This window comes from Hippocampus guttulatus, chromosome 12 (assembly GCF_054856545.1).
Source record: "Hippocampus guttulatus isolate MCC_2025c chromosome 12, RoL_Hgut_1.0, whole genome shotgun sequence".
Classification (NCBI taxonomy): Eukaryota; Metazoa; Chordata; class Actinopteri; order Syngnathiformes; family Syngnathidae; genus Hippocampus; species Hippocampus guttulatus.
The window spans coordinates 14,495,646-14,511,939 of NC_141272.1; the positions used below are offsets into that span (position 1 = coordinate 14,495,646).

At 43.7% G+C, this 16,294-nt stretch overlaps 2 protein-coding genes across 3 annotated transcripts in view; one reads left to right on the plus strand and one right to left on the minus strand.

Moving 5' to 3' along the window:
* Nucleotides 1-9,721, minus strand: part of LOC147197523 (calpain-5-like) — a 34,164-nt gene extending 24,443 nt beyond the window's left edge. The window contains exon 1 of the mRNA XM_086124656.1: nt 9,609-9,721. The gene's annotated coding sequence lies outside the window, so the exon portion shown is untranslated. The remainder of the gene's footprint in view (nt 1-9,608) is intronic.
* LOC147197526 (unconventional myosin-VIIa-like) overlaps nt 972-16,294 on the plus strand; it is a 29,557-nt gene continuing 14,234 nt past the window's right edge. Inside the window, exons 1-25 of one of the 2 annotated variants that reach the window (XM_086124651.1) lie at nt 972-1,736; nt 4,393-4,506; nt 4,908-5,060; nt 5,207-5,224; nt 6,731-6,915; nt 6,983-7,104; nt 7,322-7,464; nt 7,552-7,665; nt 7,782-7,850; nt 8,518-8,602; nt 8,718-8,794; nt 9,594-9,713; nt 9,800-9,942; nt 10,502-10,712; nt 10,784-10,919; nt 11,387-11,493; nt 11,635-11,688; nt 12,495-12,632; nt 13,071-13,229; nt 13,569-13,661; nt 14,708-14,802; nt 14,975-15,059; nt 15,140-15,358; nt 15,465-15,572; nt 16,032-16,241. In XM_086124651.1, coding sequence (XP_085980777.1) covers nt 1,638-1,736; nt 4,393-4,506; nt 4,908-5,060; nt 5,207-5,224; nt 6,731-6,915; nt 6,983-7,104; nt 7,322-7,464; nt 7,552-7,665; nt 7,782-7,850; nt 8,518-8,602; nt 8,718-8,794; nt 9,594-9,713; nt 9,800-9,942; nt 10,502-10,712; nt 10,784-10,919; nt 11,387-11,493; nt 11,635-11,688; nt 12,495-12,632; nt 13,071-13,229; nt 13,569-13,661; nt 14,708-14,802; nt 14,975-15,059; nt 15,140-15,358; nt 15,465-15,572; nt 16,032-16,241 — 3,057 coding nt within the window. In that variant the 5' untranslated portion in view covers nt 972-1,637. The remainder of the gene's footprint in view (nt 1,737-4,392; nt 4,507-4,907; nt 5,061-5,206; nt 5,225-6,730; nt 6,916-6,982; nt 7,105-7,321; nt 7,465-7,551; nt 7,666-7,781; nt 7,851-8,517; nt 8,603-8,717; nt 8,795-9,593; nt 9,714-9,799; nt 9,943-10,501; nt 10,713-10,783; nt 10,920-11,386; nt 11,494-11,634; nt 11,689-12,494; nt 12,633-13,070; nt 13,230-13,568; nt 13,662-14,707; nt 14,803-14,974; nt 15,060-15,139; nt 15,359-15,464; nt 15,573-16,031; nt 16,242-16,294) is intronic. The other variant, XM_086124652.1, reaches the window with a different exon arrangement.

Genomic DNA, 16,294 nt, shown 5'->3' on the forward strand with positions numbered 1-16,294 from the left:
CCCACACACAAAGACAATGTGAACAAATACATCCAAACTCCTTTCACATTGCCTGGAAAAGACTAAAGCTAACACACTAAAATGGGGCTTTCACTGTCATGCTATTATAATTCTTGCAATGCTAAAATGATGCCAAAATTGGACTTTTCAACATGATGCTAAAATGTTATACTTTACCTTAAATGACATTCTAACGTGCTAAAATGTGATTTTTACTGATCCTAACATCTCAAAATGTGACAAATAAGGCAACACAAAGAATGTTGCCTTACAATAAAGAGGACCTTGACCTTGACCTGAACCATTCCCAAGCACTGTGCTGTTGCCCAGGCAGCATTTTAGCATAAAGACAGGCTCAAACAAAAAATTGTATTTTGGTTGCCAAAAAAATTCAAAGGATCAAAGTGACAGCTCATAACGGCAACATAAATTATAAACACACACACACACACACACACTGTAACTGTAACCGTGTCCAATCTGAATAATACATGGACAATACGCACCACAATACAAAGAGCAAATAGGTGTACAGTAATTAGCTTCATGAAGCAGAATATCATCTGACATTCATGCCAGACAAAAATGATGACTCAGCAAAACACAAACATTGTATGTTGTAGTTTAACGCAATTCTTGCTCCATTGGAGTGCAGTTGGAAATGACAGATTCAGATTGAAAAAAAACCCTACCACTGGGAAGGTTCCATCACATTTCCATCAACACAGCTGAAACAAATGTCCAGCACAGACCACAGAATGACTATAATTTATATATATATATTATATATATATTATAATTGTAAATTTCCCCAGTGTGGGACTAATAAAGGATATCTTATCTTATCTTATCTTAATGTTGGTAATCATGTCATAAAATGAATATATGTGCACTATATTGTATGTACTAACATATGCTGCGTGTTTTTCAGAAGCAGCACACTTCTGTTGATGTCCTGGAGCAAGAGGAACAAGAGCCAGAACTTGAATCAGAACAGAAACTATGGTCATCCTGCAGCAGGTTCGCACGCACACACTCACATGTCTCTGTGTCTGTGTCACCCTGGCCACCCCAGTGAAACTTTTTGGTTCTGCCTTTGAATGAAAAAATGTGTGTGTGTAAACCTGTATGCATATGAGTGTATTTGTTCATTTGGGAGTGACTGTGTGTGCATGTGTGAGTGTGTGTGTGTGAGTGTTGCACTCATTAGGGAGCAGAGTCATTAGGCTGCACTGTAACCTCTTTGTATTTGCTTCTTCATTTCTGTGTGAGTGTGCGCGTGTGTTCAATTGTGTGCGTTTGTGTAGTGTGTGCTCATGCATTTGTGTGTTGTCGGCTTCATCAAGTGTCAGTGGATGCATTGATGAACTCGTCAGTCTTTCTGACAGACTAATTTGCAGGGGCAGTGCCTCCCTTTGATTGGGTGGCGGTTAAGTGGGGCGAGCCAATAAAATCAGGCAACACATGTACGCGCGTCCGCGCGCGCACACACACACACACACACACAGATCATTCAATGTCCTACTTTGTGGCCATTTGACTTATGTGGCCCCATTGAGTGGGACCGCAAGTGTTTAGTTACTTCAAAGTACCTGAAACTACAGTGATTCCATTCTACTGCCGCACACGTCGTAACCATGGCGACCAAGTCCAAGAGAAGGGGCTCCAATTGGCCCCTGGAGGGCTGGGACCCCAACGTCCGCCGTCTGAGCTACAAGTACGCGGCTGTCATCAAGGTAAACGCTTTGTGGAGCGTAGCGTTTAGTGTTAGCATTAGCATGCGGCTATCTGTCACGCTGTGACCTGTGTCTGACATGTCTATCTATATGCAAATGAGCAAAGGAGTCACACAACCAACGATACAATGAGGCCGCTTCACTTAACTGCAGCAGAATGACGCACATCTGCATTGATGTGTTTCACCTGCAGGGGGCACGAACAGGTCGTCTGCGTGTGGGCGTGTCTTGTTTAAAGTCAAGGGCCTGCACGTTTCATAACAGTGAAATGTGACTCTTATTTAATCATCCATTCATCCACTAATTTTCAAAACTCCCACCTGTGTAGATTAGGTGAAATATAATAATTATATTAAGTACCATGTATGGTTTTGATTGTATTATTTTGAATTAATTAATCTATCGTTTATTTTTTTTCTAATGGCTTTGTATTTTAATTATACAGGTCACGTTAATGTAATCATGTTATTTTTAGTTCCTGTAATTACAATCGCTTTAATATTTTTTGTAATTTTTAAAAATACGTGTATTTTATGAAATATAATTCATTTCAGTTATACAAAGTTCACCTGTGGACACAAGTGGACAGTATTTGTACAATTAATTCAATTATAAAGAACTAAACAGTCATTTGATTTTTAAAAAAATCTATTTTACTAACATCTTTGTATTCCTGGAATATAGTTTGAACAACTAATTTAAAATGTTAATTATATTAATTAGTATTGATTTAATCACAACTATTTCATCAATGTTTGATCAAATAAAAACAAATTAACTCTTTCGGTGAAAAAATGAATGCAATCACTATTACAGGACTTTTCATTCTAGTTTGCATTTGATACACTCTGATGAATTCGTACTGGAAAGCGAACACCTGCCTAAATAATTTATTTAAAGAAACAGATGCACCTGCCGTGCAAAAACTGTCCGGGGATCAGTGGACGTAAATGTTACATGCTTCATCGATGTTACTTTCTGCATAAAGCCAAGTATTAACGTCAAAATTGTCAGATTCGTTACAATGACAGATTCGTTACATTGCAATGTTAGTCAACATGTAGACAGAGTGCGTCGTCACGGCGATGAGAGGACGAGACTGGGAGACTCACATCAATAATGAATTTGGAGCAACCGATCACCAATGCAAACACGTGTTGATCTTTGACAAGGCGCACACATGGACACAGACGCACGGAGTCATTGATCCAAAAATATTAGCATTAGCATGTAGCATGATTCATGTTAAAACTGGGTTTAAAGTTTTGTTTAGCAATGGGTAAAGTTGGATTCATCTTAAAGTTAATTTGTTTCAAGTTGGTTTCGGGTTTGGAGTTGGGTTTGATTTTGAGTTTTGTCACGCTAATGTTGAAGCTGGTTAACTTGAAAATCTATTTAATCTTAAACTGGTTTAACGTTAAGGATGATGGTGGTTTAAATTTGGATGTGGGTTTCAATGATATTACAGTTGCCTTTCAAATTAAAGTTGGAATTGGGTTTAGAAAAAAAATGTACCTTTAAATTTGAGATGTAACTTTGGATAAGAGATGAGTGAAGTTAAGTTTGGAGCTGGTTTAAAGTTCAGGTCGGTTCAAGACTCAATGTCAAATTAGAGCTCGCCCAGGTTTGAATTAGGATTTAAGATGTCCATGAGACCTTGAGATGAAGGTGACATTGAGAGCAGGGTTTGAAATTCAGGTTAAGGATGGCTTGAAATTTGAGGTTCCGTGTTGAACTTAGATTCGAGATAGGGGAGAAGTCAACTTTTAATTTGGTTTCATGTTAGTGTCAAAGTGGATTTAAAGGTTTGTAATGGATTTCAACTGAATCTTCGATCTGGAATTAAAGTTAAGGTTCAAGCTACATTTATATTTTAGACCAGACATGAGTTTAAGTTTCGAGCTGTGTTTAAATTTAAGATGAGAATGTTTCCAATTTCAATTTGAGTTTAAGATTTTTGGGAGTCACAACTTCCCGTCAGGATGAGCTCACAGTGTCTTCTGTCCGAAATCCAACACCTGCATCACACACCAAAGAGTGGGAAGCGGCTTCTTGTTGCCAATGACGACCCATTCAACACACACACACGCACACACAAACACACACACTCGCACAAACACACACACACGCACACAGGGATATATTGATGGAAGTGAAAACGAGGCGAACTTTTGCAGCGGGTTTCGTCTAAACTTGATCAAGACAAGAGACAACCAGGATGGGCATCAGTTTCTGACTTTTTGATGGGAATAAATGGACTCTGGGTTGCATCGGGACAAGACATTTTAATCCCTGAGTGCATGTGGCTGTGAGTGTGTGTGAAACCATGTACAAACGCCGGGACTATGTGGATCTTTACGAGAAGGATCAGGCCAAATGGGCTCTGCTCCGAAATGTCAACACTGTCACGAAACAAAGCACAACGTTACCGGTATGATGCTTGCTCACAACTGTGTGTAAATATATGTACTGTATGTATGCGAGTATATACCATTTCAATTTTGCAAATAGTCGGCAGGGGGTGCGGGGGGGTTCCGTCCCGATGGTGGGATGTCAATACGATTCGTGTTCACTAGGTTTGCGTTTTGCTGCTGCACATTTCCACAAAGTTTTTAAAAACTGGTTAACAACGGCATCACTGAACTCTCTTTGCCAGGGCGACTACGTGTGGTTGGACCTGAAGACTGGTCGGGAGTTCGAGGTTCCCATTGGCGCAGTGGTCAAACTCTGTGACTCTGGACAGATCCAGGTGTTGGATGATGAAGGAAATGTGAGTTCAGATTCATCGTACCGTCCCCCAAAAATGTTTTTTTAAGAGGTCCATCACTTAGTATTATATGTACCAAGTATTTCTGTGTACATTAGATCCCAGGGCCCAAAAAATGTTGATCTGGGTTAAAGTTTCTGTGTCATGCGATATTAAAGATCAGAAGTGTCCTCCAGAACCATGATGACCATGAGACCTTAAAGGGCACCGGTTCCTGGGGCTCGTATTATCCTTCAGGCACTAAGCAATCTCCAGGAACTACATTTTGGAAAGACGACCCAATACAAAAAAAAAAACAGTGGCATCGGCTGAAGTTCCTGACACCCCTTAGTTGATGCTGAAGATCTGAAGTGTCTTCAACCCATGAAGATAAACAGAATCACCTTTATCAACTGTTCCTCCAGGAGCATTGGATCTCTCCCCAGAATGCCACCAACATCAAGCCCATGCATCCCACCTCCATCCATGGGGTGGAGGACATGATTCGCCTGGGAGACCTCAACGAGGCCGGAATCCTGCGCAACCTGCTCATCAGATACAGCGAGAAGCTCATCTACGTGAGTCACGTACCACGTTCTTGTCCCCGTCCTGGCTGTTGCTCATCCTGCATCTTTCTCACGTGCTATTTTCTGCTCTTCTTCACCTTTTGCTTCTTTTCTATCTTTTGCCTTTCTTGCCATTCCACTTCCTGTTTCCTACAAAGACAAACTGTGGTGGCAGGGTAAGTCTACACATAAATGAGACACCATTGGCTGAGGCTTGACATCCTGCTTGTTCCATGTTTTAAATGTTGGATGAGAATGCATGCTAGATGCATGTTACTTCATCCGCCCTCCGTCGGCCCCGATGTACCCTTCTTACCACCGTGCTGAGAGATAATCAAGCATTCAGCTTGGTAGGATTGTCCTCCAAAACTAGGGTACTTGTTTGGCTGCACGAATATTCGACAGGTGGTTTCACAATATTCCAGCCGCTGTCTTCCTGGTACATGGCACCTGCAAGCTAGTGGAAAAGCACCCTGTTGTTTCTGGTTTTAAATCACGTTGAACCACCAGAAGCCAAGATTTTCAGTCAGAAATTGGTGAGTTAGCCCTCAGGATTGGGAGCCAAGTCCTTCCTTAGATACAGGAGTTGAAATATCGGAGGTTCTTGTTCACAAGTGAAGCTGAGTCAAAATGCAAAATTATCCATTTAACTTCATGTTCCAAACTATCGCAACATTGAGTCAGGAATCCCAGACTTCCTTGTCTCCGGTTACCTCCTCGACTTAAAGCAGGGGTCACTAAGGCTTTTCCAGGTCACCTGTGAGACAATATCCCGACAGGGTGTCTATCGTCTTCCTGTCTGGCCATACCGAAAATGGCTCATCAGTTGAGTTGTCCGAGGGGCCTCCAAAATCCAAAAATCTAGGTCCTCACACTCTCTTTTTAGAGGGAGCCACAATCTTTCCTTGGATGCCACTACCCAAAGACAAGAAAGTGAACACTGATACTTGAAATGAATTTCCTCTGCAAGGTGTCCGGTCTCATCCTTATAGGGAGATGGGCCAGGTGAGGTGTCTTGGGCAGCTGTTTTGGTTTCCTCTAGGACAACTCCCTGTTTAACCGGGATCAGACCCCAAGGCAGATCCTGTGTTCCATAGCTTGCTTGGGAACACTTCTGTGCCCCCTCTGTGGAAGTACAGGAGATGTCCAGGGATAAGGAAGTCTGGATTTCCCGATTAATAATACTGCCCCCACGATAGACCGATGAGCCACCAAGGATTGAAAGTACAAGATTGTTCCTACAAGTGGCTGAAATAACTTTCTGAAATTGGGGTTTCCAGACAGGACTCCAGCATTCTTAGTTTGCATATCTACCCTTGGCTTACATCTATTTTCGCCGGCTACTGTGGGCTTCCTCCAACATTCCACTAACATGTATCTCGATCCGTGGTTCTCCAACTTTTTACACCAAGTACTGTCTAAAATAATCTTTGGATTTTAAAGTAGGATACCACGATTAGGACTGCCATAAGAATACAGAGGTGCATTAGTATCGATCGATCCATCCATCCATCCATTATCAAAACTGCTTATCCTAATGAGTAGTGTTCATCAAAAACACAAGACATGGGTTTCATTCTGAAAAATAGTTACTCACCCTGAGCGAGGTGGTGAGGTCTAGAGAAAAGGAAGGGTCTGGACATGATTGAACTACCGGTCTAAACGTTACGATTTCTTTCTAGACATATACGGGGTCCATCCTGGTTGCCATCAACCCATATCAGTTGCTTCCCATCTACACGGCGGACCAGATCCGCCTGTACACCAACAAGAAGATCGGCGAGATGCCGCCTCACATCTTTGCCATCGCAGACAACTGTTACTTCAACATGCAAAGGAACAACCGTGACCAGTGCTGCATCATCAGGTATGCTTGGATTCTGACTTGCTTTACTCGGATTCCTACATGCTTCTTCTTGTCCATGTCCCTCTAGCGGGGAGTCCGGAGCAGGAAAGACTGAAAGCACCAAACTGATCCTACAGTTCCTGGCAGCCATCAGTGGTCAACACTCGTGGATCGAACAGCAGGTCCTGGAGGCCAATCCCATTCTGGAGGGTGAGTCCGGTAGTTACTCTGATTTACGAGTGCCCCAACTTGGAAGTTCTTTGAGCTGAGAGACAATCAACAAGCTTTTGAGGCAATCGGATTTATACCATTTCAAATTATTTAAATCAAATGTAAGTAAATTAAGCTATGAACTTGGTCAAGGAACTCCTGTATTGGCCTAATGGTTGACGAGTTCTGCCTCACTGCTCGCTTGTTTGTCCCGCAGCTTTCGGAAACGCAAAGACAATTCGCAACGACAATTCGTCCCGCTTCGGTAAATACATCGACATCCACTTCAACAAGAGAGGAGCCATCGAGGGAGCAAAGATCGAACAATACCTGCTGGAGAAGTCGCGAGTCTGTCGGCAGGTATGACTCACTGCAGCCTCGCCTGCGGTCAATCAGACACCGACATGGCAGTCATGATACTGTTAATCAAAGTGTGGATGTGTGCAGGCTCAGGATGAAAGGAACTACCACATCTTCTACTGCATGTTGAAGGGCATGGCTGCGGACGAGAAGAAGAAGCTGGGCCTCAGCAAGGCCACGGACTACACCTACCTCACCATTGTCAGTCAACACCTTAGTACAGTCTGTTCCATCAATGTCTCAACACGAATTAGACATTAAAAACCAAAAATCCTGCTGCTGTTTGCCGTTACGTTGAAGTGTGCGTTTGCGTGCAGGGAAAGTGCACCGTATGTGACGGCCGTGACGACTTGAAGGAATACTCCAACATACGGTCGGCAATGAAGGTACCACATGGGCACACCTGACCTCCTCTATTAACTTTGACTTCCTGTATGTCAACCGATTTCCTATCTTTGACCAGACTTCCTTTATGACACCCGATTTCCTATGTTACACCACTTTTGCTGTGTTTCATCAGACCTCCTGTAAAACAACAGACTTGCTGGATAACATCTGACTTCGTATGCTACACCTGACTTACTGAATGAATCCTAACTATGTGTATGACACTGGATTTTCTGTGTTCTACCTAGCTTCACGTGTGTTACGAGTTTTCCAAAGTGACACAACTGGCCTCCTGTACGACACCTGACTTTCTTTACATCTGATTTCCTATGTTTTAACTGACTTCCTGTATTCCCTAATTTCCTGTCCTGCACCAGTTTTTCAGTATGACACCACAATTCCTGCATAAAGCCTGACTGCATGAAACCTGACTACACGCACACACACACACACACACACACCATCTGACTTCCTGTGCTACACACGATTCCTGTGCCTACTTAACTTCCTATACAACTGTTACATCCTGTCACATTATATGCCAAGCATGGCATGCGCGTAACTCGCTGTGGCAAGTTGACGACCCCTGTCAAAAAACAACAACAACAACAACTACTATGAATATATAACACATTTCTGTGTACATTTCGAAACTGCCTCTTGCAGGTTCTGATGTTCACAGACAAGGAGAACTGGGAGATCTCCAAATTATTGGCCTCCATTTTACACATGGGCAACCTGCGCTACGAAGGTTTGTCCAAACTCAATAATTTCTTGGTATGAATGTGAAGGCTGTGTCATTCAAACACATTTAAACTCCTTTCAACTCATTTTTGTTTTCATGCCGGCAATTAATGGATCCGCAGCACGTACGTACGACAACCTGGACGCCTGTGAGGTCGTTCGCAGCCCGCATCTTTCCACCACGTCAACACTGCTGGAGGTCAACATGCTTTGTCACTTAGCTACTACTACTAGCTGCTACTACCGTTGCGTACTACTGTTGAGAATCTGAAATTCAGAGGATTTGGCCACTTTTAAATTATAAAAATAAATCTATGGCCTTTATTGACAACATTCAAAGAGGCTTATGAAATAGTTATAAAATAGTCACAAATTTACAACACTCAACTTGACTATGTGAAGTAGCAACAACCTGCATTCAAGCCCGCTCTCATTTGTGGACTTCCACGTCCCTCAATAATAATAATAATGATAATAATACATTTTATTTATAAGCGCCTTTCAAGACACCCAAGGACACTTTACAATAACAAAAGACACAAAACAATACGGGTTGAGCAGCGGCAACCAAAACGCGCTAGCGTTCACTCAACCCGGAAGTCAGAAAGAAACCACAAGGGAGGTAGAGGGGGAGAAAAAAAACCACGCTCAAACTACCCTCATTTTGAGGATAATTTGAGTTATGCAAAAAACTCCTGCACAAGCATATGACAGTTACAACAGGCCAGGCCCAGCATTTTGTAGGCACACGCATTCAGTCACAGATAATACAGAACAGTGGAAGGCTGGCAACCCATAAATGCATGAAGCTTGAAGTAAATAAATAAATGTTGGGTCACTTTGTCCTGGATTTCGTCTAGCGTGATTTGGTCTGAACCATACTGTCTCATTAGCTAAAAAGGTCTGAATATGAATCATTTTGGACAATTACAAAAAAAAAAAGTGCATGCTTTATTGTCATTAGATGTGTGTGCGTGTGTTCGTGTGTGTGCGCGCAGGTGGACGGCAAGGACCTGATGAACTGTCTGACGAGCAGGACGTTGATCACCAGAGGAGAAACCGTGTCCACGCCACTCAGCATGGAACAAGCTTTGGACGTGCGAGATGCCTTCGTCAAGGTGAACCACTGAAACAAACCAACACCTCTTTTGCACTGTGCTCTTTCGCTTCACACTTTTTTGTGCATGCCTGTGTGTGAGTGCAGGGTATTTACGGTCGTCTGTTCGTGTGGATCGTGGAGAAGATCAATGCCGCCATCTACAAGCCATCGTCCTCACACACCAAAGCTGTCAGACGCTCCATCGGACTGCTGGACATCTTTGGCTTTGAGAACTTCACCGTCAACAGGTACAACATACATGCAACATGAACACACTCTCCCATACACACACACACACACACACACACACACACACACACACACACACACACACACACACACACACACACACACACACACAAAGGCTTCCTGCATTAGACTTAGACACTTCATACACACAGGCATACTCTCTCACTCACACACACCCTCTCACATAAACATCTGTTTACACAAACATGCTCACAGACGCATGCACACACCCTCTTCAACACATCTGCTCTCACAAATATGCTTTCACACACACCATATATACAAAGCCACACACACACACACTTACACACAGACGCTCTCACACATAGCGACACACAAATGCTCACACTAACATTTTGACACACACCAACAGGTACTCACACCATTGCTCACACAAACACACTCATACACGCACCCCATACACACTCATACACAAATGTTTTCACACATACCAAACATACAAATGCTCACACACACACACAATTGGTCACACAAACACGCACCACATATACACACACACGCACACGCGGTGTTAAGCACGTGCATTTGTGGCACCAGCTTCGAGCAGCTTTGCATCAACTTCGCCAACGAGAACCTGCAGCAGTTCTTCGTGCGTCACGTGTTCAAACTGGAGCAGGAGGAGTACAACCTGGAGAACATCAACTGGCAGCACATCGAGTTCACCGACAACCAGGACGCGCTGGACATGATCGCCATCAAGCCCATGAACATCATCTCACTCATCGACGAGGAGAGCCGATTCCCTAAGGTACATGTCAATGCGCATGCAACTAACATGAAGACATGCAACTCCTGTGTGTGCGCATGTGTGTGTTGCAGGGTACAGACAGCACCATGTTGAACAAACTCAACTTCCAGCACAAAGTGAACAGCAATTACATTCCACCCAAGAACAACCACGAGACTCAGTTTGGCATCCAGCACTTTGCTGGGGTGGTCTACTACGAAACCAGAGGTACCAAGTCGCTGTACACATGTTGCGAGTGAGGAATTGTTACCTGCAGATGACGCCTTTGATGGAGACAAACAATTGAACGCATGTAAAATGACACCACTCGCAAGGACCTGCTGTTGGCCACAACTCACACTCAGACCCTCACTTGCAGACGAATCGGCTAGCGCCTGAGGTCACTCAGTAGGCCACGTCCCTAAAAGGCACACATCCAACGCACGATCAAACCAGTTTAATTCTTGACATTTTTCATGCGATAAAGACTATTTTTCCTTCTAAAAACAAAACATTTGAAAAAAATGGTGACAGTTCTTGGGGGACTGGAGCAGATTAGCGGCATTTTAATTGATTTGATGAACTGTGCGAGTACATTTAGCCACAAACGTGCTCACAGAACCAATGACACTCGTAATTCTTGATAAGCGCTGTATGTGTGTGTAGAATCTGTGTATAACGCGCGTGTGTTCCAGGCTTCCTGGAGAAGAACAGGGACACGTTATACGGCGACATCATTCAGCTGGTTCACTCGTCCAAGAACAAGTTTATCAAGCAGATTTTCCAGGCTGACGTTGCTATGGTAACACATACGTTTCCTTTCAAGCGAAGACTAAGAAAACATGAACATAAACGTTTGATGCTTGTCACTTTTTCCTCTCTTGCATGTGTTCAAACATTTCCTCCTGCGTGTTGTCTGCCTGATTTGTTGCTTTCCTGACAGTTTCTGTGTGGTTTTGCTCCTTGCCTACATCTTCCATCCAGCCCTCTCCCGAAGGTAAAAAGACAAAAAACATGAGCTCCTTCCAACCTTTGTGACTGAGTGTTACCTTTGGCACAGAAGCTTTACAGAGATTCGTTTTGGATTTGTCATTTGAAAGAAAAAAAAAAAAAGACTTTCAATCTTGAGGGGACATAATGCGGCATGGCTGCTGCATAACAAGTGAGGGGCAGTTTTACCTGTTAATTATAATCAAAGGATATTTGAACGCAAACAGCGAGGCAGTACACATATTCAGATACTATAGCAATATTCACAGAATTATATTCCTTACCTTTGCCAAGAACTGATACTCGTGCGACTCACTAAGGAATGAGGAGCCTCTCTGTACATCTGGACGTCTATATTATACTGCCCTCAGGTGGCCAAGGCACAGACACCACAAGGAGCAACACAACATGCAGTGCGATGCAAAATTTGGAATCGCAGCTAAATTAGCAACTCACTGTTGACCACTCGGGCAAACAAGTTTCAGCACCCCAGGCTCTATTGACACACAACATAACAGGAGGGTTACTCACTTAAAAAAAATGCAGGAAAAAAAACTGCAAAATGAATGCAACAAATGAAATGATATTACAACATAGACTATCATGCAAATGCTTGTTGGGTCAGATTCAAGAACGGAACACGGGATAAACTTTGTCCACCTCTGCTCTACACTCGCTGGACACATCAACATTTTCTTTAACATTTAGACACAATGAGGAAGAAGCTCAGGAAGCACAAAGATGACCAACTGTGTGTGTGTGTGTGTGTGTGTGTGTGTGTGTGTGTGTGTGTGTGTGTGTGTGTGTGTTTAGGGGGCAGAGACCAGGAAGCGTTCTCCCACTCTCAGCAGTCAGTTCAAAAAATCTCTGGAGCTGCTGATGAGAACGTTGAGTGTCTGTCAGCCTTTTTTCGTCCGCTGCATCAAACCAAACGAGTACAAGAAGCCCATGGTGAGTCCCCGTGTATGATGTCTTGATAACGCAGGTCGCAATGGACATGTACCACGTTGTCCGTTACATTTTCTAACTTGCTGTAATGTGTGCCGTGGTGACTTATTTCCCACACATCAATTAGCTTCTACATGTAAGAACATACTGTTACAAGAGAAAACTGTTACCTTTCATGTATAAATAGTCGCTGTTCCACATAATAGGTAACAGCAAGGAGCTGTTGCATGAACAAACTGGCTGTTACATTTACAAACAAGCTGTGTCATGAAGTAAGCAGTGACAACTGCAGCTTCATGTTTAAACTAGCTGTTACAAGTTATTTTAATCATAAAAATAACCATCTGTTCCAACTAACTACCTGTTTCAACAACGAGTTTTTACACATAACAAATTGTCTGTGTGTGTGTGCCTGTGTGTGTGTGTGTGTGTATGTTGCAGCTGTTTGATCGGGATTTGTGCGTGCGCCAGTTGAGGTACTCTGGAATGATGGAGACCATTCGCATCCGTCGCGCAGGCTATCCCATCCGCTACACCTTTGTGGAGTTTGTGGACCGCTACCGCGTGCTCATGCCTGGAGTCAAACCTGCCTACAAGCAGGTAGCGTTTCCAGACCACGTGATCATTAACATCTGTACCTTCAGATGTTGAGCTGTTGTTCCACCGATTGTTTTGCGTTGACTGGCAAGCGCAGACCTTTGCTTTATGCAAGCACCTTCTGAGTCCGCTAACTTAATGCCAATGCCAAATGGCATTTATGATGCAGTGCTTTTACCATTTAAGTAATGCGGTGAACACAGATGGTGCAGCAACACATGTAGACTGACAATATAAGAGTACTCATTCATATTCTTTGCCCTCTGCATAGTATGATCAATATTAGTGCTGTACGAGGATGTGGGCAAGTAATACTGTCATATGTGCATGCGCATCTGCCAGGAAAATCTGAGGGGAACTTGCCAGAGGATCGCAGTGGTCGTCCTCGGCCGGGACGATGACTGGCAGATGGGAAAGACCAAAATCTTCCTCAAGGTGACTTATAATGAATCCGCTTTCCAACATTAACGCCACACAACTCAACTACTACCAGTTTGATTTCGACCACTGCAATGACATGACCCTCTCATTATAGCCGTCAAATTATTTCACCAAAATTTGTGGGTGCACTGTATGGAAAAAGTGATCGGGATAAGTAAACATGAATGAAATTTGGACTTGTCGCTCTCTTCTGGAAAGAAGAGCTTATATGCACAAACTAGCTGTTACGTGTAATAAACTGTTCGGTGTTTTCCGTAAGAACCAGAACTAATGAATAAGTAGCTGCTATCTGGAAGAACTAAGTAACTGCCGCATGCACTTATTGACAGAGACGGCATTCCGTCAGTACTGATGCATGGTCCGTCATTGACGGATGGCCGCTTTGCTGACGAATGAGGGCAAAATACGAGGATCATTCGATAAATAAGAAATATGTTGTTAGTCCTCCTGCGTCAACACATCTGACTGGGAATGACGCAACAACTGCAGCAGATTCTAGTGTTAAAGAAGTCCGACTGTGACTGTTTCCAATCATGGCAATTGCTGACAGGAAGTAGTGTGTGTGTTGTTGTTTCCCCATCTGTGTGTGTATGGAGTTTAGATGACCAGCCTAATATTTTCTGTTTTGATGTTGTTTTAGCAGAGGATTTTTTTTTGTCATTTTTGTGAGTTTCCGGTCTCTGTATTTAAAAAAAAAAAAAAGGTCACACACTTTCTTAATGTACTGTACTTAGTGTGTTTCCACACAAGTCTCAGGTCTGGTGTTTGCTTTCAGGCTGGCCTCCAGGAAGCCTGACAGGAAGTAGAAAGTGCAGGAAGGATCATCAAGCTCTCTTTCCTGGCAGGAAGCCAACAGACAAAACCAAGTGCATAGTGTCGAATTATACGAAAAGACTTTTTTCAGAGATTGACTCAGTAATTGCTCGCAGTTATAAATAAGGGGCGGGCACAGTACGGGTCTCATTTCATTTTTAAAATCCGGCCCACCAAGCATGGTAATGGTCTCCACTTGGATGGCTAATGAGCTTTTGGTTCCGTAGGATCATCACGACATGCTGCTGGAGATTGAGAGGGACAAGGCCATCACCGACAAGGTCATCCTCATCCAAAAGGTGGTGCGAGGTTTCAAGGACAGGTAAGGTCCCGCATTAGTTCCAACATCCGTGATTTGCATGATTTCTGGGACCGAGGGGGGTGGGAAAAAAATTATTTGGATCCTTCCACTTTCTAAAACAAAGTGATGAAACAGCACCATCTACAGGGATCTCTTGGTCATTACAGTGGTCCTCGTATCTCTGCCTTGTCAGATCAAACTTCGTGAGGATGAGGAGGTCGGCTATGCTCATCCAGAAGACGTGGCGAGGATATCAGTGCAGAAAGAACTACGGCGCTGTGAGCATCATGAACATCACACCCAAAAAAAAAATGTTCGTCCCGATGTCGACTCTGAATCCTGGTCCATATACTTTCAGATGCGGGCAGGCTTCTCTCGCCTGCAGGCTCTGGTGCGTTCTCGGAAATTGTGTGCGTCGTACCATGTCGCTCGCCAGCGCATCAGCGGGTTCCAGGGTCGATGCCGAGGTTTCCTGGTGCGCCGGGCCTTCAGACACCGACTGTGGGCCGTCATCACCATCCAAGCGTACACCCGAGGGATGATCGCACGCAGGCTCTACCGCAGACTGCGGGGCGAGGTAGAGGACATGTTGTCATGTTTGTAAACAACAAGTGGTTCTTTGTCTTTCATGCACACTCAACTTACTATTGAACTTAGTTGGACTCTTTCCTGTATTGCATCAGTACCGAAGAAGGCTGGAGGCTGAGAAGATGCGTCTGGCCGAGGAGACCAAGCTGAGGAACCAGATGTCTGCCAAGAGAGCCAAAGCCGAAGCCGAGCGCATACATCAGGTAAGTCTTCAGATTTCCAACAGACATATTTAGCTTTTTTAAAAAAGTAAATACATAAAACAATATTATTTAGAAATAATTCATACATATTAAATGCACATATATTGAACTTATATACAGCTGAACTATACAAGAACCTCACTTTGAGAATCACTATTGTAGCGGATCCTTTCATGTGGTGCATGCAGCGGGCAGATCACCAAAGCTATCCGCCCGCCCCACCAATTGATTGCGTTGCTTATCAGGAGCGAAAGTAGTGCTCCTCAGTTTCAGCTACCCTGTAGGATCCAGCCACCGCTTGAAAGTAGTTCTGGATCTTGCTCAAGGCTAGTTTCAGAGTCATGGGTGGAAAAACTGTTATTGTCACAAGTACAATCCAGCAAAAATCTGACAATTTCTTGTCGGAAAGACACATTCAGTCCATCTTTTTCCCCTTTGGAATCATCATCTCCGATGCAGGAGCGTCTGGTCCAGTTGGCCAAAGAGGACGCTGAGCGTGAGAAGAAGGAAAAGGAAGAGGCGAGGAGGAAGAAGGAGCTGGTAGAGCAGATGGAGCGAGCTCGTTTGGAGCCCGTTAACGACTCGGACATGGTGGACAAGATGTTCGGATTCCTGGGAACAACCAGCTCCTTTCCAGGCCAGGAGGGACAGGCTCCTGCAGGCTTTGAGGTCAGTTTCTGTCAGACCTTGATGGATTTGACCGAAGTTTTAGCTTGTTCATG